General features: G+C 44.8%; 1 protein-coding gene across 2 annotated transcripts; it reads left to right on the forward strand.

Annotated features, from left to right (window-relative positions):
- LOC110534013 (sodium/potassium/calcium exchanger 3) lies at nt 1-27023 on the forward strand. Of its 2 annotated transcripts, none has more exons than XM_021618633.2 (17): nt 1-777; nt 7279-7395; nt 20627-20703; nt 20968-21042; nt 21240-21324; nt 21631-21734; nt 21940-22014; nt 22165-22190; nt 22347-22400; nt 22512-22654; nt 22866-23032; nt 23107-23338; nt 23520-23686; nt 24581-24695; nt 24806-24918; nt 25268-25333; nt 25823-27023. In XM_021618633.2, exons 1-17 carry the CDS (start codon nt 669-671, stop codon nt 25931-25933), a joined length of 1836 nt encoding a protein of 611 aa, XP_021474308.1. In that variant the 5' UTR covers nt 1-668; the 3' UTR covers nt 25934-27023. The 2 variants fall into 2 exon arrangements, with proteins under 2 accessions (XP_021474308.1, XP_021474309.1); XM_021618634.2 differs by having other exon boundaries at nt 2-389.
- Nucleotides 27024-27423: the final 400 nt, after the last annotated feature.

Here is a 27423-nt window from a genome sequence, read left to right on the forward strand (position 1 = left end):
ATTTTTTAACCCGGGCCAATTTTACACTTCGCCAACCACATCACTTTTGTTGTTTGACTACGGTAGTACATTCGTAAGTCTACTAGTGTCTATTATACATCCAGAGCTGATGAAGAATTCCTTCCACTATGTTCAGGTGTCAAATTGTCACACTGGTTGCTTGAGGACATCGACTTGTCTTTGAAAATCGTCTTGAGCACTGTTTTCTATGTTGTTTTGTTGCTCTATGTATTGCATGTCGCCGCCTAGTGGTTCCCACTTTTAACGGAGCGCACAACACGACGACGGACACGACTTCAGAGCCAGTCGTTTGCCACCGCCTCAACTCTTTGGTTTAAACCTGCTTCTGCTGTCACCGACCTTTCAATCTATCTACCGATCTGAATGCTGTAAGTGCTGTCGTTACTTCTACACCCACCCACTCCCCATTTGTAATCTTGTGTGATCTCAAGGCATGGATGTCACGGTGCGCCTTGGCATAATACAATATTGTAATCCGAATTGAGCACAGTCTGCGAGGGTTTAGCCCTGGTTTACACAATCCGCTAATTTGACATTCAAGTTGTTGTAGGGGAAAGTGTAGCCTAGTGCAAGCTGCTTGTCGCGAAAGTGGAAACCGACCTGATCGCAAACAGATATGTTTTGACCGGTGAGGGACCGACTCCGGAATGAAGACGGCAGTACAGACTGGGAGACCGCGGCCGTTCCAGCGGTTCTGCTGCTGTGGAGTTGGGCTTCTCGCGGTCATTTGGCTCTCACAGTTCGCGCACGTGATAGGTGAGTTGTTCACAAGGATTAATGATGAGGGCAATTTTGCAGAATGTCAATGTGTTAATATTCCTTGAGTGTTTTGGGGTGTTTTTAGTATCACACATTTTAAACTCATTTTAAAAATTTTAGCACATTTTCATGTCATAGATTTAATTATAGTAGGCTACCTAAGGGGGGAAAGGCATCTGTCAGTCAACTCATTCTGTGTCACATTCTTCATTCATTACATACTCAATTAAATACTGCCCTCACTAAATATGTCTGATTACCTCATTTCTTGGAGGAGATCATTATGTAACCATATTGATAAAAGGCTGTATGGGATGAAAGAGAGAGATTTGTAACCAACAGATTGGAGGATCCCCTCCCCTGTCCCCTCCCCCAATATTAGCACCTTGAGTGTGACACCTGCTTCACATTGGGAGCATACTTTCAGCATCACCTCTCTGATTCAGAGGGGTTGGGGGTTAATTGCGGAAGACACATTTCAGTTGAATGCATTCAGTTGTACAACTGACTAGGCATCCCCCTTTCCCTGCTCCAACCTGGCATACTCTCGGCCAATAACCTGCACAGAACCCCAGAGAATCGCCCGAGGGAACTCACGAGATTACGTCTCCATCAAGCACTGCGTTAAGTAACACTGAAGACAGATGGCGGAAATTGCACTGCAGTCAGAAAAGGGATATGCATGTAAACTGTGCTAAAGGATGTGTGTGTGAACAGACGAGGACATTGGGATGCAATTATTCATATCCTTTGTATGAACATCATATGGTCAACATTCACCCTATAGGGGCCTTATTCTTTACAGAGCTGGGTCTACGGTTTCATCTTGGAGGATGGATTCACATATTCAGCTAGGAAGCAACCGAGGATCAGGCTAAAGCATTCAATCATGAGGTGTACGTGCGTGAGATTGTGTGGGCCGGTCCCGTGATTTGGAGGTCGAGAGAGTACGAGTTAAAGTAATGATTTTCATAGCTATGTCCCACGCTCCACGCTCTTCTCAATTTACATCGACAACATAGCTCAGGCAGTACGAAGCCCTCTCATCCAGTTATATGAAGATGATGCAGTCTTATACTCAGCTGGCCCCTTCCTGGATTTTGTGTTAAATGCTCTACAACAAAGCTTTCTTAGTCTCCAACAAGCTTTCTCTGCCCTTAACCTAGTTCTGAACACCTCCAAAACAAAGGTAATGTGGTTTGGTAAGAAGAATGCCCCTCTCCCCACAGGTGTGATTACTGAGGGTTTAGAGCTTGAGGTAGTCACCTCATACAAGTACTTGGGAGTATGGCTAGACGGTGCACTGTCCTTCTCTCAGCACATATCAAAGTTGCAGGCTAAGGTTAAATCTAGACTTGGTTTCCTCTATCGTAATCACTCCTCTTTCAACCCAGCTGCCAAACTAACCCTGATTCAGATGACCATCCTACCCATGCTAGACTACGGAGACGTAATTTATAGATCGGCAGGTAAGGGTGCTCTCGAGCGGCTAGATGTTCTTTACCATTCGGCCATCAGATTTGCCACCAATGCTCCTTATAGGACACATCACTGCACTCTATACTCTTCTGTAAACTGGTCATCTCTGTATACCCGTCACAAGACCCACTGGTTGATGCTTATTTTTGAAACCCTCTTAGGTCTCACTCCCCCCTATCTGAGATATCTACTGCAGCCCTCATCCTCCACATACAACACCCGTTCTGCCAGTCACATTCTGTTAAAGGTCCCCAAAGCACACACATCCCTGGGTCCCTCCTCTTTTCAGTTTGCTGCAGCTAGCGACTGGAACGAGTTGCAACAAACACTCAAACTGGACCGTTTTATCTCAGTCTCTTCATTCAAAGACTCAATCATGGACACTCTTACTGACAGTTGTGGCTGCTTGGTGTGATGTATTGTTGTCTGTACCTTCTTGCCCTTTGTGCTGTTGTCTGTGCCCAATAATGTTTGTACCATGTTTTGTGCTGCTACCATGTTGTTGCCGTGTTGTGTTGCTACCATGTTGTTGCCATGTCGTGTTGCTACCATGTTGTTGTCATGTTGTGTTGCTACCATGCTGTGTTGTCATGTGTTGCTGCCATGCTATGTTGTCGTCTTAGGTCTCTCTTTATGTAGTGTTGTGGTGTCTCTCTTGTCGTGATGTGTGTTTTGTCCTATATTTTTAATTAAATGTATTTTATTTTTTACTCCCAGCCCCCGTCCCCGTAGGAGGCCTTTTGCCTTTTAGTAGGCCGTCATTGTAAAGAAGAATTTGTTCTTAACTGACTTGTCATTTTTTTTATTTAACTAGACACGAATGTTCTGACAACCAGTGTTCTGATACTGTTAATATTCTGCTTTAATAGCTGTCATATCTGTTGAAGTATTCTTCACTTTTCCCCACTATTTATACCTTCACTATCTTATAACTGCTGTCATGTTATTTACCCCATAGCTTCGTTAATAAGTCTAATCTTGGGAAATACAATGAGTAATTACTTAATGTATCTTTCTAATGGCAACATATTTGTATTACTCTATAAATGCATTCATTTGGCATATTCATCACACAGTATCATTCTAGTGGTAGGGCATTGGAAAAGATTCAAATGCCCCAGGGCAGTGATTGGGGATATTGCCCTGTGAAGGATGCTGTCTTTCGGATAGGACAATAAATGGGTGTCCTAACTCTCTGTGGTCAGTGAAGGTCCCATGGTACTTTATAGTAAGAGTAGGGGTGTTAACCCCGTGTCCTGGCCCTCATACCATCATGACCTTCATACCACCATGACCTTCATACCAATCTGGCCCTCATACCACCATGGCCCTCATACCACCATGGCCTTCACACCAATCTGGCCCTCATACCACCATGGCCCTCATACCACCATGGCCTTCATACCATTCTGGCCCTCATACCACCATGACCTTCATACCAATCTGGCCCTCATACCACCATGGCCCTCATACTACCATGGCCTTCACACCAATCTGGTCCTCACACCACCATGGCCCTCATACCACCATGGCCTTCATACCATTCTGGCCCTCATACCACCATGGCCTTCACACCAATCTGGCCCTCATACCACCATGGCCTTCATACCAATCTGGTCCTCACACCACCATGGCCCTCATACCACCATGGCCTTCACACCAATCTGGCCCTCATACCACCATGGCCCTCATACCACCATGGCCTTCACACCATTCTGGCCCTCATACCACCATGGCCTTCACACCAATCTGGCCCTCATACCACCATGGGCTTCACACCAATCTGGCCCTCATACCACCATGGCCTTCACACCAATCTGGCCCTCATACCACCATGGCCTTCACACCAATCTGGCCCTTATACCACCATGGCCTTCACACCAATCTGGCCCTCATACCACCATGGCCTTCACACCAATCTGGCCCTCATACCACCATGGCCTTCACACCAATCTGGCCCTTATACCACCATGGCCTTCATACCAATCTGGCCCTCACACCACCATGGCCCTCATACCACCATGGCCTTCATACCAATCTGTCCGTCATACCAATCTGTCCCTCATACCAATCTGTCCCTCATAACAATCTGTCCTTCATACCAATCTGGCCCTCATACCACCATGGCCACATAATCATCCCAAGCTTCCAATTGGCTCATTCATTCCCCCTCTTCTCCCCTGTTACTATTCCCCAGGTCGTTGCTGTAAATAACAATGTGTTTTCAGTCAACCTACCTGGTAAAATAAGGGTAAAACAAAAAATCCTAGTCACTATAGGGTGGCAGGTAGCCTAGCGATTAAGAGCTTTGGGCCAGTAACCGAAAGGTTGCTGGTTCAAATCCCTGAGACGGCAAGGTGGAAAAATCTGCCCCATCAACAACTGGGTGCTGTGATGTTGATTAAGGCAGCCCCCTGCAACCCCTCTGATTTAGAGGGGTTGGGTTAAATGCAGAAGACACATTTTGGTTGAATGCATTCAGTTGTGGAACTGACTAGGTATTCCCTTCCCAGTTGTTTTTGAAGGCTGTTTCATTTATTGCTGATTCCAGTCTAGTACGAGATGGACCATAGCACCAATGCCTACAATGCAGCAGACAGCTCATCCCAAGGAGTGAGGGAAGGATGTACCCATATCTGAACCCCACATCTTTGAATCTTCCCTCCTCAAAGGGACATGACCTGATGTGACTAAGTGTCTCAAAGAGACTCGACTTAGATCAGAGTGTGGTCTCAGTCTGGGTTAAAGCCCTGTGTTCTGTGGTCTCAGTCTGGGTTAAAGCCCTGTGTTCTGTGGTCTCAGTCTGGGTTAAAGCCCTGTGTTCTGTGGTCTCAGTCTGGGTTAAAGCCCTGTGTTCTGTGGTCTCAGTCTGGTTTAAAGCCCTGTGTTCTGTGGTCTCAGTCTGGGTTAAAGCCCTGTGTTCTGTGGTCTCAGTCTGGGTTAAAACCCTGTGTTCTGTGGTCTCAGTCTGGGTTAAAGCCCTGTGTTCTGTGATGTGTGATCTCAGTCTGGGTTAAAACCCTGTGTTTTGTGGTCTCAGTCTGGGTCTGGCTTAAAACCCTGTGTTTTGTGGTCTCAGTCTGGGTTTGGGTTAAAGCCCCGTGTTCTGTGATGTGTGGTCGTGCTGTGAGAGTGTAATAATGATGGCGGCAGCGGCGCCATCTGTGACGGGCCCATTTTAGAATTTCACATTACCCAGGCTCCTCTTGACGCCTCCACATGAAAGCTGCCACACCCCCATGCTCAGGCCTAGAGCAAAGAGCTTGTGAAACACGTTGATTGGACTGTAATGTAAAACAAAGCGGACAGTGATCATGAAACAGACTGGACACAGAGAGAGAACAAGCAGTCTCATAACAACCGAGGGTAATGGCCCCCATTGGCTGGCTCTGCTCGGCTCTGGACAGTAGTTGATAGTGGCTACCTCTATGTGTTTCCATAGGAGACAATCACTTAGATATACACTATATATTATTTTTTTTAAGTATGTGGACACCCCTTCAAATGAGTGGATTTGGCTATTTCAGCCATAGCCATTGCTGACAGGTGTATAAAATCTAGCACACAGCTCCATAGACAAACATTGGCAGTAGAATGACCTGTTCCTGTTTAGGATGCCACCTTTCCAACAAGTCAGTTTGTCAAATTTCTGCCCTGCTAGAGCTTCCCCAGTCAACTGTAAGTGCTGTTATTGTGAAGTGGAAAACTCTAGGAGCAACAGCAGCTCAGCCGTGAAGTGGTAGGTAACACCAGCTCACAGAATGGGACCGCCGAATGCTGAAGCGCATAGTGCGCAACAGTCACTACTCTGTTCCAAACTGCCTCTGGAAGCAACGTCGGCACAAGAACTGTTTGTTGGGAGCTTCATGACATGGGTTTCCATGGCCGAGCAGCCGCACACAATCCTAAGATCACCATGCACAATGCCAAGCGTCGGCTGGAGTGGTGTAAAGCTCTCTGCCATTGGAGCCTGGAGCAGTGAAAACTCGTTCTCTGTAGTGATGAATCACACGTAGCCATCTGGCAGTCCGACAGACGAGTCTGGGTTCGGCGGATGCCAGGAAAACGCTACCTGCCCGAATGCACAGTGCCAACTGTAAAGTTTGGTGGAGGAGGAGTAATGGTCTGGGGCTGATTTTCATGGTTTGGGCTAGGCCCCTTAGTTCCAGTGAAGATAAATCTTAAGGCTACAGCATACAATGACATTCTAGATGATTCCAATTTTGTAGCAAAATGTTAGTGAAGGCCCTTCCTTGTTTCAGCATGACACAGAGAGGTCTCACAAAGAGAGGTTTCACCGTGCACAAAGAGAGGTCCATACAGAAATTGTTTGTCGAGATCGGTGTGGAAGAAATTGACTGGCCTGCACAGAGCCCTGACCTCAACCCCATCGAACAACTTTTGGATGAATTGGAATACCAACTGTGACCCAGGCCTAATCGCCCAACATCAGTGCCCAACCTCTCTAGCTCTTGTGGCTGAATGGAAGCAAGTCCCTGCAGCAATGTTCCAACATCTAAGTGGAAAGCAGCAAAGGGGGGACCAACTCCATTTTAATGCCCATGATTTTGGAATGAGATGTTTGACGAGCAGGTGTCCACATAAAGTTAAATAAAGGTCCAATCAAATAGATCATGTAGTGTAGCAGTGGAGATCCTCACTGTGGATGCTGCCCTTCCTTATATAGTGGTGCAAAGCTGAAGCCCAAATACAGAGATTGGCTATCAGCAGAGGGATATAGAACAGGGATTTACACCATGAAGAGATTACAGAGATTAATGGTTTATGAGCGTTCACTCATAAAAGATTACATCATGATCTCCTCTGCTGACCCGCTCCGGTTTCTTTCTCCAGCCTCCATAGTAAGGTGTCCAAATTTCTCTTCATCTTCTGTCGGATCTGCGTTAGAACACAAGCCTTGGAATGTTGTGTCCAACAGTGTCTTTTGATCAGTCTTTTGAGGAGCCTCAGTGCAACACAATACTCAAATTACAAGCCAAATGTCTTCTATTTCAACAGAGCCGGAGTCATCCGGGTCTCATTCTGGAGAGGATGGCGTTCCAGTCCGTTCCAGACGCAGGCTGATGCAGGAAGAGTGGACAGAAGACAACCAGACCCTGGACCTTTCTAGACCAGGTGAGTCAGCCTCTCAGCCCCAAATCTTTCTCACTTCCACCTTGCCGCTGATGCTAACTGACCTCCCTGCTAGCCAAAAGTTTGTTCCCAGCCATGTCCTCTGGCACACAGATTTAGATTTCCTCAGAGAATTACAACTGATGCAGACCACCTTCAAACTCAATAGTCTCTTTGTACTCATTTTACATGACATGTTTAGTCATTTAGCAGATGCTCTTATACAGAGCAACTTAATAGTGCTCCACTGTGGATTCAATTATTCATGAGATTCCATAGGAGCCCTACAAGTCCCGAAGACACACGTGATGCACAAACTGTCTGTCGACTAAAGATTTATTTTCCAAACTTTGTGGGACACTTGAGGGGGCTCCAAGTGTGTCTTAGCTGTGTAGATGTGACTGAGTGTGTGTTTATGTTTGTGTGTTTGGGGTAGGCAGTGGAGTCTGTGTGTGTGCTGGTGAACCCTGGCTCTCCCTCTCCTCTGCGGGTTAACTGAAAAGGTCATGTGGGCCGAGGCTGCAGTGCAGTGGTTGTCAGGAATCTCTGCTCTGTAAACTGTGTCTCAAACTTGGCTGCCGGGCCAGAGGAAAGGTTCTGTCTGGAGGGGTTAGAGCACCATGCCAGACTTGTGCAATGGAAGAATCAAGGCAATAGATAAACCGTTAGTAAACACAGTGGAGGACATGGGGGGGGGGGGGGGGAAGACAGCTTGGGAGGAGAGCTCTGCAGCAGGACAACAGGACTGAGCAACACACAGTGCTTTGACTTCAATCTGCAGCATGAAAAATAATGAGCTGCATTGGATACTACTATGTCCCTGAGGACACCTGCCAGGCTGCCACAATCATTATATTTTTACGCTTGGCAAAGGAGAGCCATCAATGCAAGATGTGTACCTACTACACCAGTATATCAAGCACCAGATGTGTTGTCTTTCTGTTACAAACAGACCTCGGTATCTTTGACAACGACACATCTCCCATATAGATGGGGTGATAAAGTTAGGGACGCAGCTTTGGTTTTAGAAGTGGGCGGGACATAATTATTATTATTATTATACTTTTTTTGTTCAGATAAACACTCCGAACAGCCTACCCGACCGCTTGGAGTCTTCCGCATGGTCCTAAAGCACACCATTGTCTTGTTTGTATCACATTCCAATGATAAAACTGGGGGGGGCACAAATGCAACTTCAGAATGTGTGTGTGGGGGGTGGACATGAAAGTTGCACCCCTGTATAAAGTAAATACAGGTTGTAAAACAAGAGGCTGATGGATCTGCCCTTAAGAAAAAAGATTGCAGTCAGAGTGCAGTATAACTGCAGTACACTGCAGTATAACTGCATTATGCTGCTAATACTGTGTCCAAAAGAACAGTTTTTTTCACTACAGTAAGTTCAGTGTAATTGCAGTTACTGTGCAGTATACCACAGTCGACTGCAGTTACTGCACTTTTACTACAGTTTCAAAACGACATTTATTTTGGTAAGGGTGTGGGCAAGTATGAGAAACTGATCAGGTGGGCTGCACTAGGCTACTCCTTTATAATACAGGCTCAGGGCAGGCTACTCCCCTTTATCTGTATGTCAGCCCCTGCTTACTGTTACTGGTAATAATTACATAATCCATAGTGGGATCAAACGGCCAGCTCGGAACTCAAGGAATATTATCTTTGGGATAGCGTAAAGGAGGTCTCGCTCTCCATCCCCCCTGCTTAACAAGACCGAGACGGCAGCGTCTGCCTTCCGTCGTCAACCCTTTGAGGCCAGCGTTGCTAAGCAACTGAATGCTAAATGTTGAAACCCAGAAAATTCTGTCTTTCAAGCATTCAAAGTGCCGAGACAGAATTAACAACCACAACGAGCTAAAAATAAACCAGCAGGAGAAGATAAGCTCGTGGATTTTTATAAGTGTCGATAACGATCGCTCATGTGTTTTTTTTATGCATACGTTTGTTGGTTTTGGCAAACAACTGAGCCAGACGTTTGAGGATGATTTTTCCACAGATATATTTTAGTGGTTGACTGAAAAAGAGAATCTGGCAGAAAGAGAATCTGAGTTTTGTCAGGGGAGTAATGTATTATGGCTGTCAAATAAAGCAAATGGCTATTAATGCAACCATTAAACATGGGAGTAGTTTTCTTTTTGTCTGAAGTCTTTGGGAATTGGGGGAAATATTCTTAGCTTTCCATCACTCCCTCCCGTCGCTCTAGAACCCTTGTCCTCTCTGCGTTCACATTGGTTTCTGATGGTAATTTAAAGATCAGAGGTTAAGGATGGAGGTCAGACTCACACTCACAGACAGATCTTTGTGTGTTTGAACCTAAAAACAACTTTTCAGTATATGGCTCACGTATACCGTCTAAATGTAGAACGGCGCTGCAATGGATATCTGCTGTTTTATGGGTTCCTGACCAATTCTGCTATTTTGATAGGTTTTTTGAGCTGATCATCATTTGTTTTGTACATAAAGGTTTCAGCCATCTCTTCCTTTGACCAAAAAAAAAGCTTCTGTACATTAGAACAGCGGTCACTAACCTCCCTTTAGATGAAGATTTCTACTTCAGCGAGTCGGCGGCGCGGGACATACTGCTCACCCCGGGCCAGGCCCTGGTCCCCGAAGCCACGGGAAAGGAAAAGACGCCGACGGCGAGCACCCTGACAAGACTATGTTCGCAAATAAAAGCTGGTGAGCGATCTCTAATATTGTAATGGTTCTCTTCTTCCTCTGACGAGGAGTATGAAAGATCGGACCAATGCGCAGCGTGGTAAGTGTCCATATTTTAATGAAATATAACTGAACACTGAAATACAAACGAACAAGAGAAATAAATGAAAACCGAAACGGTTCTATATGGAAAAACACAGACACAGAAAACAACTACCCACAACCCATAGTGGGAAAACAGGCTGCCTAAGTATGGTTCTCAATCAGAGACAACGATCGACAGCTGCCTCTGATTGGGAACCATACCAGGCCAAACACCTAGACATACAACACACAGAACAAAACATAGAATGCCCAGCCCAACTCACGCCCTGACCAAACTAAAATAGAGACATAAAAAAGGAACTAAGGTCAGGATGTGACAAATATTAAGGAAGTCTCGAGGTTCTGCTCGCCTGAGTTAAATTATCTCATGACTATTGTTGACTATACTATTTACCAAGAGAATTGTCATCTATTTTTTGTGGCTGTCTATTTACCACCACAAACCAATGTTGGCACTAAGACAGTACAAAACGACCTGTATAGGACCATAAGCAAATAGGAAATGCTGATCCAGAGGCGGCGCTCCTAGTGGCCTGTGATTTAAATGCAGGGAAACTGAAATACGTCTTACCTACTTTCTACCAGCATGTCACATGTGCAGCTAGAGGAGCCAAAACTCTAGATCACCTTTACACACAGAAATGCATAGAAAGCTCTCCCTCACCCTCCATTTGGCAAATCTGACCAAAACTATCCTCCTGATTCCTGCTTACAAGCAAAAACTCAAACAGGAAGTACCAGTGACGCGCTTAATACGGAAGTGGTCCGATGAAGCGGATGCTAAGCGACTGGACTGTTTCACTAGCACAGACTGGAATATGTTCCAGGATTTATATGATAACGTTGAGGAGTTTACCACATTAGTCACCAGCTTCATTAACAATGATGTCTCCACAGTGACCATACGTACATATCCCAACCAGAAGCCATGGTCATGGCACACATCAACACCATCATCCTAGACACCCTGGACCCACTCAGATTTGCATAATGCCCTAACAGATGATGCAATCCACAGATGACGCAATCTCTATTGCACTCCACACTGCCCTCTCCCACCTGGACAAGAGGAAAAGCTATGTGAGAATGCTGTTCATTGACTACATCTCAGTGTTCAACACCACAGTGCCCTCAAAGCTCATCACTAAGCGAAGGACCCTGGGACTGAACACCTCCCTTTGCAACTGGATCCTGGACTTCCTGATGGGTGGTGAGGATAGGCAACAACACATCTGTAACACTGACCCTCAACACGGGGGCACCCTCAGGGGTGCGTGCTTTGTCCCCTCCGATATTCCCTGTTCACCCATAACTGCTTGGCCGTGCACAACTCCAACACCATCATTAAGTTTGCTGACGACACTGCGGTGCTAGGCCTGATCACCGATGACGATGACACAGCCTATAGGGAGGAGGTCAGAGATCCGGCAGTGTGGTGCCAGGACAACAACCTCTCCCTTAACGTCAGCAAGATAATGGAGCTGATCGAGATCTGCAGGAAACGGAGGGCAGAGCATGCCCCCATTCACATCGAAGGGGCTTTAGTGGAGCGGGTCGAGAGCTTAAAGTTCCTCAGTGTCCACATCACTAAGGATCTATCATGGTCCACACACACCAACACGTGAAGAGGGCACGACAATGCCTCTTCCCCCTCAGGAGGATGAAAAGACATGGCCACGGTAGAATGCATTTTCAGAAACACCCATTGTGTATTTATTATTACTTTTATTATAACGTGTTATTACTTTTCAATTATTGCTCTCTTTTCTTTCTGCATTTTAAGGAAAGCCCCGTAAGTAAGCATTTCAATGTTATTTTACACATGTTGTTTACAAAGCATGTGACGAATAACATTATATTTGATTGATTTGATTTCAGATAGGATATTAGTGGTGGCTAATTGTTTTACTTCAGTAGCGTCCTGTGTTTCCCAACCCACCAACATGGCATTGAGTCTGACTCTTTGAGATGATGGATGGTACCATGTTACGTGTCTGAAGAGGTGGGGGAGTGAAGTTTATCGATTGCACTCCCACTGTAGGTCTTCTGAGGATTTCTCAAATGATTACAGCCACTGTTTTGTTGGATGAAGGATGGTTATTGAGTGTTGGTGGGATTTGTATGGCTGGATTGGCTTTGTTCAGAACTGGGTCAGTAACTTGTCAGCGCATTTTAGCGTTCCAGTTAAACATTTATCTGCTGTGTTGTAGTCTTACCATTGAAAACCATTGAAGACTAGACGCAGAAAATGTGTGCTGTTTGTATTTGAGCAATATGATTGGCCGTTTATTCAAGCACCGCTATGCATTCCCGAGTCGAAACTTCTCGAGCACTCGAGCAGTACAGACGTTGATAGCTACGTTCACACAGCACACGCAAGCTGTCCTGAGCAAAAAGAAGCGCAGAGCTTATTTATTTTAGGGATAGTAATTAACAAAAGTAAACGTTCAATAGTGAACATACTAGCAATATGCTGGCTAATGTTAATAGTCTGGAAAAAGAAAGCTACAAAAATACACTTTACAGGGCTTGACATTCACTTTTATTTCTACTTTAACAATTTTTACATCATTGTAAGGAACCACTTACAAGATATATTATTATCGCTTATTATCTCTTTTTACCATAGAGAATTGGTAGTGGAAGCCTATAAAATATTACAACATTACAATAAATGACAACAAACGACTTTGTATATCTTTATAAAATAATTCCCTCTAGGGCTCGAAATGAAGGATGTCCCATTCCCTCAACATTTATATGGTCATATTTTGGCTAGGCTACTTTGAAACAAGGCAAGTTAACCCACCGTTCCCCGGGCGCGGAAGACGTGGATGTCGGTTATGGCAGCCCCCCCCCCCGCACCTCTTTGATTCAGAGGGGTTGGGTTAAATGCGGAAGTCACATTTCAGTTGAATGCATTCAGTTGTACAACTGACTAGGTATCCCCCTTTCCCTTTCATGAAATTACATAAAACGTCTTTGAACTATCAGTCCCGAGATCCCAGCAAAAATCTACTTTTCATTTATCTGACTTGATCTGCATGTCCCTTATATTTAGCCCCAATAAAAGGTTTTACCCTTTTATTTTCAGGACAACCAAAAAGTAAAAGTAGAACACAAAACAATTTGACATAAACAGTTACATTCCGACCAACGCAAAAACCTGCGTATAAAAATGAATTTATATGAATCCTGTACATTTGAATTGTTTGCTCGCTGGGAAAGGAATATCCAACTAGTCAGTGACAACTGTGTGGAGTTTGCGACGGCAACTATGTGAGCTTATTACATACAGTATTATAGACTCTGTGTCCTGGGATTTCAAATGGTATTCTATGTAGAAGAATCCCTTACCTTCTAACGACGCTTGTGTAGCTTGAGAGTGTCATGTGTGTTCGTGAGAGTCTCAGCATTTCATAGATAGCTTTTAATAGTTTGTAGCTGAAACTATTCTGTTTTTGTATTAAAGACTGGGACCCGGACCCCTTCACAAACACCACTCTAGCCCAGCCCTCACTAATCCCAAAGACTAATAGGCGAATCCAATGGTACAAGAAGTCTGTAACTCAAACACATCATGTTTAAAAGGGGTTAGAATTCCAAAACACGCCGGTGATACGGTGGGACTCATTGGGTTAAACAATTCGTTTCAAAATGCGTTGCGCAACAGACATTGTCCTTTACTCTCCGGACTTGTGGCCCTTTGTGCTTTGAGTATGTCGACAGAATCAAGCCTTTAGAGTTTAATGTTGATTATCCTACATTATAGGTGACTTGCATACTGGCTACCGCCTCATGTCCAGACCGATGCTGAGACGAGGGACCGACATAAAATGTAGCCAAACTTTAATTAGCCTTTAATTTCCAAAATATGGGCTCAATGCCAGATAATCAACATTAGCCTCTAAAGGCTTGATTCTTTGTCCTGTAGGCTTTGTATGTACGTGAAAATAGATTGGAATATTATTCCAATGTTGGCCTCTCTGATCCAATTCTGATCAGAGTAATTGTGATTTTTGTGTGATTTTCTGATTTCTGTTTTGTGATTTCTGTTTTTTTTTTTTTTAACTAGTCCGGGACAAGAGGACACGCATTAATGTCAAGCCCTGCTTTAGCATTCCTTGGCTAGCCTACAGTAGCCAGGTTGATATCTCGTTTGAAGCCATTATGTAGCCATTATGGGCAGCGTCCTATTTAGAAACAGAAATGAAAGCTATTAATACAATGCAATTCTAAAGAATAGAGTAATGACTTACTGTGTTAATTTATATTGAAAAGCTTTGTAATACATATCATAATAACCAAATATAACTTATTAATAGCTGCATATAGAGAGAAAGCATGCCAACCTATAGTCCCTGCATAACTCCAATGAAATTAAAAACTACACCATGTCAGGAAAAGTAGGTTTTCGTTCAGTCGATTTTTGGCCAACTGAGTCCGGTCAGGCAAGTGAGAAAAAATGTTAATGTTGGACTCAGAGTTTTACCTGACCAGGTAATGAGGTAAAACTACAGGCCCCAGAAAAGGCACTTACAAATTTTGACACAACAGTTTCGAACCTGTCTTGCCACCTTTGGGTTTGCTCTTATCTGCCTTTCTAAGAGATGACTGACTATGTCATAAAATCAAAGAATGAAAAATATTTCCATATTGAATTTTCATTACATGGATGAAAGCAAATGTTTGGATTCTTCATTAAAAAAAATGCAAAAGGTTGTTGCAGTGGTTTATTCTATGTAGTGGTGCTGTTTCTGTTGGTGTGTGGAACTGCTTTCGTTTTCTGTGTTTCACTCAATACCTTAGCTTGACTCCAAGATACCCTGCAGAATCAATAACATATCTTTCTCTCCTTCCCTCTGCCTGCCATTTGGTCACAATTGCAGTCCATGTGAGTCCCCTGCAGCAGAGTGACTCAAATGGATATCTCAACTGTTCACAGCTTTAGTGGTTTCATTTAGTAGGGGTTTCCCTTTTAATCAGGACTGATATGGCATTAAACACACACTCAAGCATGCTCATTGGTGCAACACACACACACACACACACACACACACACACACACACACACACACACACACACACACACACACAGGATGATTACATCACATGTCCATTTTGACCCCTTCTCCAGATTATTGATGGGATCAGCGGTGAAATGAAATTAGATCAAGCCTCAGACAGTGTGAATATAAAAGGAGATCTACTGTATCTATAGGAGACCAGGCGATAGATGTAATTAGAGCAGGGAGATGTGCCTGGCTGGCTGGGGCAGCCTGTGATGCCAGAGGAGCAACACGTGAATGCTGCTGTAGCCTCCCCCAAGGCTAGAGTGGATGGAGTCACTCAGTCCCCAGGCAGGCTGAGGCTGACGTGAGCACTCACTGTCACTGCTAAGGGCACACACTGAATCTGTGATCAGAATGCTGTCAACTTCATGAGAGCTGATTATGTCCCGTGTCCTGTCCAGAATTGAAAGCCAAATCAGCTTACAGCTGGTCTAGTCAATAAGCAAAATCATGCTGCATGCAGTGACAAAAGCCTGGTATATGGGAATAGAGGAAGGGCATCCTCACAAAGAAAATTCCCGGCCAACACCCTCTTGTATGCTCTCTCTCGGGCTTTCTCTCAAAGAACCTCTCCTGAGCTTTGGCAAGGAAAGATAAATATTTTTAGAAATTTCGCTCCAGAGCTGCTTATCAAATCTCTTTTTTCATATTTCATAAGCCAAGACCATGGGAAACACACATTCCCCTCCCCCTTTCTCACCATTCACGCAGCCGTCATTGGCTTCCCACTGCCGCCTGTCAACAAACCGCTGCCCCCAGGGAGAGGGTTTCCGTGGCAACTGCTTTTCACCGAAGCAACTTGTCAATACGTTCATCTGAGCCATGTGTTTCAGGACTGCATTTACAGTGCCTTCAGAAAGTATTCATACTCCTTGAATTATTCCACATTTGGTTGTATTATGGCCTTAATTCAACATGGATTAAGTATATACACTGCTCAAAAAAATAAAGGGAACACTAAAATAACACATCCTAGATCTGAATGAATGAAATATTCTTATTCAATACTTTTTTCTTTACATAGTTGAATGTGCTGACAACAAAATCACACAAAAATTATCAATGGGAATCAAATTTATCAACCCACGGAGGTATTGATTTGGAGTCACACTCAAAACTAAAGTGGAAAACCACACTACAGGCTGATCCAACTTTGATGTAATGTCCTTAAACAAGTCAAAATGAGGCTCAGTAGTGTGTGTGGCCTCCACGTGCCTGTATGACCTCCCTACAACGCCTGGGCATGCTCCTGATGAGGTGGCGGATGGTCTCCTGAGGGATCTCCTCCCAGACCTGGACTAAAGCATCCGCCAACTCCTTGATAGTCTGTGGTGCAACGTTAGTTGGTGGATGGAGCGAGACATGATGTCCCAGATGTGCTCAATTGGATTCAGGTCTGGGGAACGGGCGGGCCAGTCCATAGCATCAATGCCTTCCTCTTGCAGGAACTTGCAGGAACTGCTGACACATTCCAGCCACACGAGGTCTAGCATTGTCTTGCATTAGGAGGAACCCAGGGCCAACCGCACCAGCATATGGTCTCACAAGGGGTCTGAGGATCTCATCTCGGTATCTAATGGCAGTCAGGCTACCTCTGGCGAGCACATGGAGGGCTGTGCGGTCCCCAAAGAAATGCCACCCCACACCATGACTGACCCACCGCCAAACCGGTCATGCTGGAGGATGTTGCAGGCAGCAGAACGTTCTCCACGGCGTCTCCAGACTCTGTCACGTCTGTCACGTGCTCAGTGTGAACCTGCTTTGATCTGTGAAGAGCACAGGGCGCCAGTGGCGAATTTGCCAATCTTGGTGTTCTCTGGCAAATGCCAAACGTCCTGCACGGTGTTGGGCTGTAAGCACAACCCCCACCTGTGGACGTCGGGCCCTCATACCACCCTCATGGAGTCTGTTTCTGACCGTTTGAGCAGACACATGCACATTTGTGGAGGTCATTTTGCAGGGCTCTGGCAGTGCTCCTCCTGCTCCTCCTTGCACAAAGGCGGAGGTAGCGGTCCTACTGCTGGGTTGATGCCCACCTACGGCCTCCTCCACGTCTCCTGATGTACTGGCCTGTCTCCTGGTAGCGCATCCATGCTCTGGACACTACGCTGAAAGACACAGCAAACCTTCCTGCCACAGCTCGCATTGATGTGTCATCCTAGATGAGCTGCACTACCTGAGCCACTTGTGTAGGTTGTAGACTCCGTCTCATGCTACCACTAGAGTGAAAGCACCGCCAGCATTCAAAAGTGACCAAAACATCAGCCAGGAAGCATAGGAACTGAGAAGTGGTCTGGCCACCACCTGCAGAACCACTCCTTTATTGGGGGTGTCTTGCTAAATGCCTATAATTTCCACCTGTTGTCTATTCCATTTGCACAACAGCATGTTAAATTTATTGTCAATCAGTGTTGCTTCCTAAGTGGACAGTTTGATTTCACAGAAGTGTGATTGACTTGGAGTTACATTGAGCAGTGTATTTTTTCTCACACACCTCACATACCCCATAATGACAAAGTGAAAACATGTTTTTAGAAATATTTGCAAATTTATTGAAAATTAAATACAAAAATATCTATTTTCAAAGTATTCACACCCCTGAGTCAATACATGTCACCTATGGTAGTGGTTACAACTGCTAGTCTTTCTGGGTAAGTCTCTAAGAGCTTCGCACACATGGATTATAGAATATTTGCACACTATTATTTTTTTAATTCTTCAAACTCAAGTTTTTTTGCCGTAGATTTTAGGTCTTCCATTGTCTGGTGGAAAGCAGACCTGAACCAGGTTTTTGCCTGTGCTTCTCTAAAAAAAATTAAAAATATCCCTAGTCCTTGCCGATGACAAGCATACCAGTAACATGATGCAGCCACAACCATGCTTGAAAATATGAAGAGTGGTACTCAGTGATGTGTTTTGTTGGATTTGTCCCAAACAACACTTTGTATTAAGGACATAAATGTAATTTCTTTGCCACATTTATTTGCAGTTTTACTTTAGTGCCTTGTTGCAAACAGGATGCATGTTTTGGAAAAACGACAATGTTGTTGTCCTATCACAGCCATTAAACTCTGTAACTATTTTAAAGTCACCATTGGCCTCATGGGGAAATCCCTGGGTGTCTTCCTTCCTCTCCGGCAGCTGAGTTAGGAAGGATGCCTGTATCTTTGTAGTGACTGGGTGTATTGATACACCATTCAAAGTGTAATTAATAACTTCACCATGCTCAAAGAGATCTACCAATAGGTGCCCTTCTTTGCGAGGCATTGGAAAACCTCCCTGGTCTTTGTGGTTGAATCTGTTTGAAATTCACTGCTTGACTGCGGGACCTTACAATTATCTTTATGTGTGTGGTACAGAGATGAGGTAGTCATTCAAAAATCATGTTTAACACTATTATTGCACACAGAGTGAGTCCATGCAACTTATTATGTGACTTGTTAAGCACATTTTTACTCCTGAACTTATTTAGGCTTGCCATAACAACGGGTTTGAATAGTTATTGACTCAAGACATTTCAGATGTTCATTTTCTATTAATTTGTAAACATTTCTAAAAACATAATTCCACTTTGACATGTATTGTGTGTAGGCCAGTGACACAAAATCTAAATGTAATCCATTTGAAATTCATGTGGAAAAGTTAAGGGATGTGAATCCTTTCTGAAGGCACTGTACATAGAAACTGGGGCATTTTGTATTGGGGCTAAATATCTTGGGGACCTGGGGCAGATTCCGGATCTGGCCTGCTTTCCAGATCCCAGCTATAGGATAACGAAAACAGGAAATAATAGAACTACCACATCTAGAGCGCAGGTGTCCTGACCCTGATAGGATGCAGATGTCTACCCACCTTCTTTAGTGAGATTCTGCCTCACTCTTTCTTATGATAATCTGACAGAAAATTGACATGCTACACTGAGATGGTTTCGTGAACAGGTCCTGCAACAGCTGTCCAGAAATTAAATAATCTCCTTTCTCACACAGTCTCCACAGTTCTCTGGGAGGCGGGAATATTAAACAACCAGAGACTGAGACCCTCACCCTCTAAGTCTCAGATTCAGGATGTTGATTACACAGTATAGAAGGGCATGGCCAAGCATACTGTCAACTTCCAGCCATCTAGAGTAGACCATATGGTCCCCTGTCCTCTCCGGTTCACACTACAGATTCAAGGGTCAAAATCGAATATCCTTGATCACATGGGAGGCGTGCTCTCTTAATCCACAGGGAGACGGTTCAGAATGCTGCCGTAGGTTTACAGCGCAGGACATGGCATGCAGTGTGCGTACTGTGTTGTGTAGAAAGTGTCATGAAGCCTGTGTTTGGTAGCGTGTGTCGTCCACCACGTGATGTGTAACATGTGCATTATAGAAAGAGCGTGTGGTGTGGAATAAGTCGTGCAGCATGTGTTGTGCGGCGTCCGACAGTCTGCATTGTGGGACTGACTGTGTAGGCTTCCCAGCGCTGCCTCAGAGCAACAGCGCTATTAATAGGGTTGAGCTCCCCAGTCGTTAAAGTTCATTTTCCCCTGCGTCTGAGTACTGATTTAGCAGCGCTGCATTGTGCTCTCCAGGCTGCAGCCTCCTCTCCTCTTCTCATCACGCCGGGGGGAAACGAGGGGAAGCTGGGCTCTCATTAACACGCTCATTCACACCTGAGGACCGGAGGAGCAGGAAGCAGCTGTTCCACACACCTCCTCCTCAGTGCTCTGCTCCTCTGCTCCTCTCTCTCAACCCGGCCCAGGGGGCTAGAATCTGCTAGCCTGTGCAGGTGTGTGGCTGCTTGGAGGAAAAACCCTCAAGGTGCATCCTTCAGTTATGTATGTATATATATATATATATATATATCATTCTTTCAGAAGGACTACTATGCCAATTCTGTGTTTTGCACCTGTCCTTTAATATACGGAGGATGATGAGATGGAGACAGGAAAGGAATGGTATTCCTCCTAGTGTGAGGAATATAGCATCTGTTTGTTGCCCAGTGATCGACTGCTTGTGTCCAAACCATTGTGGCAGTTTGATGTTTGTGCTCTACTTTTCTAGTTCTGATCGTTGGGCAGCATTAGTGCAAGACTCTGATTTTCTTCCCTCTCTGCTGTTGTTGAATATCCTTTTCCACCTCCATCTCTCCCTCTCTCTCTCTCTCCATCGCTCTCTCTCTCTCTCTCCATCGCTCTCTCTCTCTCTCTCCATTGCTCTCTCTAACTCGCTCTCTCGCTCTCTCTCCATCTCTCTCTCTCTCTCCATCTCTCTCTCTCTCTCTCTCCATCGCTCTCTCTCTCTCTCTCTCTCTCTCTCTCTGTCTCTCTCTCTCTCTCTCTCTGTAGACAGAGGTAAGACCTGTGTCTAACTGCAATGTTTTACTGTTCTCTCTCTCCCTCAGCCATCCATGAGTTTCCAGAAGATATATTTACCAAGGAGGAACTGAAAAGAGGAGCAGTGCTGTTACATGTGCTGTGTGTGAGTGTCCTGTAACGCGCCCAGCAGAAAACATTCCTGTTCACCTCACAAAAACATCTGCGATACCCTGATTCCTCAGTTTTGCAGCCACATTCTTTGTGCAATGCCGCCTGTTCAGATGCGTCAGGACTTCATAATAGAATTGATCCGCCGACCACACTCTCGTATTAATGTCCGTCCTGCCCGAATTACCTACTTAAACACTTCCTTATCAAATCCTTTACGGACCGTGTCTCTGTTGTCGTCTCTCACTGTACCTCTTAGGCTATCTACATGTTCTACGCTCTTGCTATTGTCTGCGATGACTACTTTGTTCCTTCCCTGGAGAAGATATCAGAGGTGAGAGAACCAACAGCACCAATTTCACTTTGAATACAGGAAGACGGTGGCACCATAAGCTGCTTTTTAACTCTATTAGTTGAGTCATTCCAAATATAAACTGTTCCTGTATCACGTATTTCTACAAAGACGTAGTGCTTCTTGATCATGTATTACGATTGTGTGAGAAGGTTCCCGCTTTGCTCTGGCCCTCTCAGAACCTGCAGCTCAGTGAGGATGTGGCAGGGGCAACCTTCATGGCTGCAGGAAGCTCAGCCCCAGAGCTCTTCACCTCTCTCATTGGTCAGTTCTTAATCCCTCTGTATTTCCCTTCTCTTAAAACAGTAGTGTTAGCAGTGGCCAATAAATTGGGTCAGTGAACGCTATACATATGCCCAACACTGACTGATACATATGACACACGTCTTTCACCATCTTGCTATTGATCTTTCAATCCATCCCAATGACCATGTTTGCGTATCATGTAATGCCACAAATATCCATCAGATGTCAGCAGAGTCAATATGAATAGTCTTTAAGTCTTTTGACATAGCCATTGGTTTCATCCTCTAAAATGGAATTGTCACTATAACTCTCTATCTCGTGCAGGTGTGTTTATCACTAAAGGAGACGTGGGGGTCGGCACCATCGTGGGCTCAGCGGTCTTCAACATCCTGGTCATCATTGGTGTGTGTGGCATCTTTGCGGGCCAGGTATAGACCTCTGGCACTACACGCCTTTATGGCCTTAACAGTGTGGCTATGGCTGAAGACCTCATGAGTACATGGAAACATGTTTCCCTATACACGCACTGGCTGAGTGAACATGAGGAGGCAGCTATGTGTTGCTTGTCTATTAGTAGTGTCTCTCTGTTACTCTCTCTCTCTCTCTCTCTCTCTCTCTGTCTCCCCTCTGCAGACGGTGGTTCTAACGTGGTGGTCTCTGTTCAGGGACTCCACCTACTACATCTTCTCTGTGCTGGCTCTCATCCTGGTGAGGCAGACAAAGGAGAGAGGAGGGGAAATGAAGACCATACAATCACATGCTTTTAAATACAGTCACTTACTTGTGCTCTACGATTACAGTGCTGAATAAACTGCAAGCCGCAGTGACTAGTTTGACGCGTTAGCTTTCTCTTTGTAGGTTATCTTTGATGCAAAAGTTGTCTGGTGAGTTTTATCCCAATTATTTTGAATGAACCTACACATCATTTACTTTTGTGACAACAGTCTCAATGTTACTTATGTCAGAATTGTAAAAGTACAGTAAAATAGCAGTTTAGTGGTTTTAGGTGGTAGTTGACCGGTGTATTTCTCTGATTGTAGGTGGGAGGCCGTGCTTCTAATGACTATGTATGGAGTTTACATTGTTATCATGAAGTGAGTATTCTGCTTAGCCCCATCTCACAGGAGCCCTCAATCCACAGAGCATGTACAGCAGTGTCTGATTGTGCTTGTGTTCCTCATGTGAAAGCTGTTTTGTGGTTTCAGGTTCAACTCCCAGCTCTTGGGGTGTGTGACTCGTTGTTTTGGTGGTCCGGGTCAGTGTTGCCTGGGTAGTGAGGGACACCGAGATGAGGAGATGGCAGAGGACGGACCCACCTGCAACACCAACATGGTGCTGCTCAGGAAAGGTCTGTCTGGAGCTCATTACAGGCCTGCCTGCCTGCCTGCCTGCCTGGCTGCCTGCCTGCCTGCATTCATTAATTCATTCATAGAAATATTAATTTTTTTAGCTCATCAAAAGTCTCACAGTTAATTAGAACCGCATCATAATGCATTATACCTGCCTGCCGGCTTTAGGTAAAGTGTTACCCCTATTTCTATCACTCTCTCATCCTGCAGGCCAACCCCAGGGTCAGGAGTTTCCTCCGGTGATGATGGTGGACGAACTCCTCATCCTCAACCCCCACCAATTGTCCTTTTCCGAGGCTGGCCTGCGCATCATGATTACCCCCCACTTCTCCCCTCGCACCAGGCTCAGAATGGCGGGCCGCATGCTCATCAGTGAGGTAGTTGACTCAGTTTGGAGGAACATCAGCAACGTTAGCCACTATGAGGCACTCATTTATTTTCTCCCACACAGAGACAGAGGTTGATCAGGAGTCCCAACAGCCAGCTGGATGGAGAGACCAGTGCAGGGGCAGGGGGCACCCCTCTGAAGGGTTCTGGAGGCCTGGAGAATGGGGGCAGTGTGGAGAGACAGACCCCCGAGGGGGCAGGGCTAGGGGACGCAGGGGAAAAGCCAGGGGCGGAGGGTTGTCAGGCTGAGGAAGAGGAGGATGATGATGGGCCGTTCAGGCCTCTGCACTGGCCAGGTGAGGATGTTTTTTTTCTTGCCATGTGCTATGTGCCTGACTGAGGTCGGGATTTAAAAAAACACACTGTACAAACATCGCACTGCACTTGACCTTTTAAAGGCAATTTTCGCTGAAAATGCATTCGAGGGAAACACTGCATGTCAACTCTGGTATATTCTTGTTATTGTGTGTGTGGCAGATGGTTGCTGTGCGCGGGTCAAGTGGCTGATCTCGTGGCCCCTGGGCCTGCTGCTGTACTGCACTGTGCCTAACTGTGTGTTCCCCCGCTGGCACCGCTGGTTCATGGTCACCTTCTTGGCCTCCACCCTGTGGATAGCCATCTTCTCCTACCTCATGGTGTGGATGGTAAGGACTAACAGCAGAGCCATAAAGGCCATATCGGAACTGCAAAGCCAGGCTTTCTACAACGTTGTAATGTCTATTGCCTTCCAGAAGTGATAGGATGGCATTTAAAGATGCACTATGCAGAAATCGCTCCTCCATTCCCTGGTTGCTAAAATTCTAATATTTAGCCTAATTTCCGTTTGTGACAAAATAAGCAAGTATAGTGTAGAGAATCATTGTAAATCAAATCAAATCAAATGTATTTATATAGCCCTTCGTACATCAGCTGATATCTCAAAGTGCTGTACAGAAACCCAGCCTAAAACCCCAAACAGCAAGCCAAGATGTTCAAATGTTCATAAATGACCAGCATGGTCAAATAATAATAATCACAGTAGTTGTCGAGGGTGCAGCAAGTCAGCACCTCAGGAGTAAATGTCAGTTGGCTTTTCATAGCCGATCATTAAGAGTATCTCTACCACTCCTGCAGTGTCTAGAGAGTTGAAAACAGCAGGTCTGGGACAGGTAGCACGTCCGGTGAACAGGTCAGGATTCCATAGCCGCAGGCAGAACAGTTGTACCATCTAAACCGCTGTGAAATGTATTTTCCATAACCAAAAATCTAGTATTTTCAGCTGTTTGAAGCTGGTGTACAAAACCCAAAGTAAAAGACGCAAAAACAAATCTTAAGAACGGGAAGCATAGAAATAGCGCACATAGAACAGATCTACCGCTTCTTAGACCTGCGTTCAGTGTGACTGGCAGATCTATAACCCACATTTCTATGTGCATTTGGTCGGGTCGCCCCAAAAAAGTGACATGTTGCAGCTTTAAGAAGGTGAGTGTGTGTGTGTGTGTGTGTGTGTGTGTGTGTGTGTGTGTGGTGTCTCTGAACTAGCTGTGTGTCCCCACCAGGTCACCATCGTCAGCTACACACTAGACATCCCAGACTACATCATGGGTATCACCTTCCTGGCAGCGGGCACCAGCGTGCCAGACTGCATGGCCAGCCTCATTGTAGCTCGGCAAGGTACCCGTCACCCTCTCTCCTCAGACTCCTGACTCCTGACCAGCCTTTCAACGTCCTGGTGGTGTAGTGTAGACTGTTTCAGTTTCACTTTACTCTCCCTCTCTCCTCAGGTATGGGGGACATGGCTGTGTCTAACTCCATTGGCAGTAATATCTTTGACATCCTGTTGGGGCTGGGTTTCCCCTGGGCTCTGCGCACTCTGGTGGTGGACAACGGATCGTCGGTGGGCATTTATTTATTACAACTATCCCTATGGACATTTAACAACCCTCTGCATATTATTAAGGCGACAGGTAGCCTAGCAGGTTAGAGCGTTGGGCCAGTAACTGAAAATCTGTCCATTTGTCCTTGAGCAAGGCACTTAACCCTAAATTGCTCTCAGGGTTGCCGTTGATAATGGCAGACCCTGGCCGTGACCCCACTCTCTCACGAGGGTGTCTCAAGGAGAGTTTGGATATGCAACAAACAAAAAAAAACAAAAAAAATTCACACATGCCTGTTAATACATAATAGCCACGTGAGATATAATATAAGCCCAGCATCTGACCCCCTCACCCTCTTCTTCCTCACAGGTCTACATTAACAACAAGGGCCTGGTGTATTCTGTTGTCCTGCTGCTGGCCTCTGTCTTCCTCACAGTAAGTGTGCGTGCCTGCATGCATGTATCGTGCCACAATGGAGTTCACCATGAGCGACTGTTGTGCTACACATCTGGTTCCGAGCGTCATTCAAGCACGTAACAGGCCTTGCTGTATGCATATTACAATTTTATTGCCGTTTCACTTTTTACAAGTCTTTTGTTATGGACCACAAACACACAGGGCGATTACAGTTTTATTGGTATTGCACTTTTTACAATACATTTGTTATGGACCATAAGCAGGGTGACGGAAGGCAGGGCAAGTATAGTACAGTCTTTCTGGAGAAGGGTTTTGGTCCATCTACATCTTCAGTTCGAGACACGTTTAGTTGTGCGGTTCCACCAACCATCCAGTCATAGCAAAGCTATTCCTTTTTACCTCTTACACCCCCCCCCGTTCCCTTTCCACTGAACCCCTCTCCATCTGGCCAACCCGCTCTCTCTCTCTACCTCCCTTTCTGCCCCTTCTCACCTCCTCTCCCTCCAGGTGATGAGTGTTCATCTGAACCACTGGAAGCTGGACCGCCGGCTGGGCCTGGGGCTGATATTCCTCTATGCCATCTTCCTGCTCTGCTCCATCTTCTTTGGGCAGATGTGAGGCTGACACTGGGGGTCAAAGGTCAACCCTGATTCGCTTTCCTGTAAGCTGCCACGTCCAGGAGTCCTCTGTCTCCCAGAGGTCCTCGCCCCTAAAACGAAACAACAGTCTCGGCTACATTGTGCTAAAAGTTACCGTGATGTAGCACAGACAGAATATGCTCGAATGACGTTGCACGCGCACACACACACACACACATAATATCCAAACACTCACTGTAGTGCAGTGTTTTAATACACAGAAACACATAATGTTCAGCTGTCACCATGGAGAAATAATACAATAGACTAGTACTCTTGTTTCTTTAACCTTAAGTTTGGAACAGCCATGTTTGTTTTGAATGTACGCCCTAGCTGATGTTACCTTGTTGTGTGGGGATTCAGTATGTACGTTTGTGCTAATGTGTTGCAGTGCTGGGGTACAGTGGAGCATAGAACTGTCAGTCAGGAACTAGGGACATAGCAATAGGACAAATGGGCAACATAGACTTATGATGGAGAAAATGTTAATAAGAGATGCAGATTATTGTGACTATAACTGACCGAGTTCCTCCAAAATGAGGTTTTATGAATGATTATTTTGTTTGTTGCCAAGTATTGTTTCAAACGAAGTAAATAATAGGCTACCGTGAAATCTATGATTTGTAGCGTTTTTAGAAGTGTTACTACTATTGGCGACATGTTTCTATGAGTGTCATAACCTGATTAAATGCGTACGGGTCTGTTGTAACAGTTCACTATGCTAAAGTATGATCAATGTTTGTAAAAAAAAAAAAAATCTTTCTGTACATTTTTGTTTTTCAGTATTACTGTATAACAATTATTAAGTCAACAAGACCATACTTTTTACTGTTTCTAAATGTTTACTAAATATTTTACATAGTTTTTCAAAAAATGAATGTCAGACAGAGACTAGATTTGTGATGTTTTTGATATTTGTAAGAACTAGATAATATTCTTCCTATGATATTTGTGCGAACACCGTATGTTGTAACTGAAAGACGATGTATATTTTTTTGTCACTTGGTAAAGTGATGGTAAAGAAGACTGACGCGTCAGATCAGCACACTCCACCTAGATCTAATGAAAGGAGAATAGGGTTGTATTGAATGTCCCTTTCTATTCCACTATTAGGTTAATTAACCCAGATTAGATCCTTTTTCAGCACCTGACCCCCTTGATTTAGTATCGTTATTTATTATTTCTGAGATTTTGCATATTTCGTTTATCAAGTGCTTGTGATGACAATAAGCATTGGTTTGCTCCTCAAAATAGTATATTCTCAAAACCTGTTATTTATTTTGAAAATGGTTTCTTTCATTACCACAATGGTAACTTCTATTAAATATAATTTAGATTTTAGATCTGATCAAATGACTCAAACATTTTTGCCAAATGAAAGGACTGCAGAAAATACTCTGTGTGTGATAGAACTATTAGTTATGCTGTTTGCTCTCAGCCACTCATAAGCATTTTTAACATTTTAAAAGA

Source organism: Oncorhynchus mykiss, chromosome 10 (assembly GCF_013265735.2).
Source record: "Oncorhynchus mykiss isolate Arlee chromosome 10, USDA_OmykA_1.1, whole genome shotgun sequence".
Taxonomy (NCBI): Eukaryota; Metazoa; Chordata; class Actinopteri; order Salmoniformes; family Salmonidae; genus Oncorhynchus; species Oncorhynchus mykiss.

Excerpts from the sequence above, each read along its gene's own strand:
- LOC110534013 (XM_021618633.2), top strand. The coding sequence starts at position 669 with ATGAAGACGGCAGTACAGACTGGGAGACCGCGGCCGTTCCAGCGGTTC. Across the intron at positions 21,735-21,939 it reads GTGGCATCTTTGCGGGCCAG|ACGGTGGTTCTAACGTGGTG; the intron begins GTATAGACCTCT and ends TCCCCTCTGCAG. Across the intron at positions 23,339-23,519 it reads CAGGCCTCTGCACTGGCCAG|ATGGTTGCTGTGCGCGGGTC; the intron begins GTGAGGATGTTT and ends TGTGTGTGGCAG.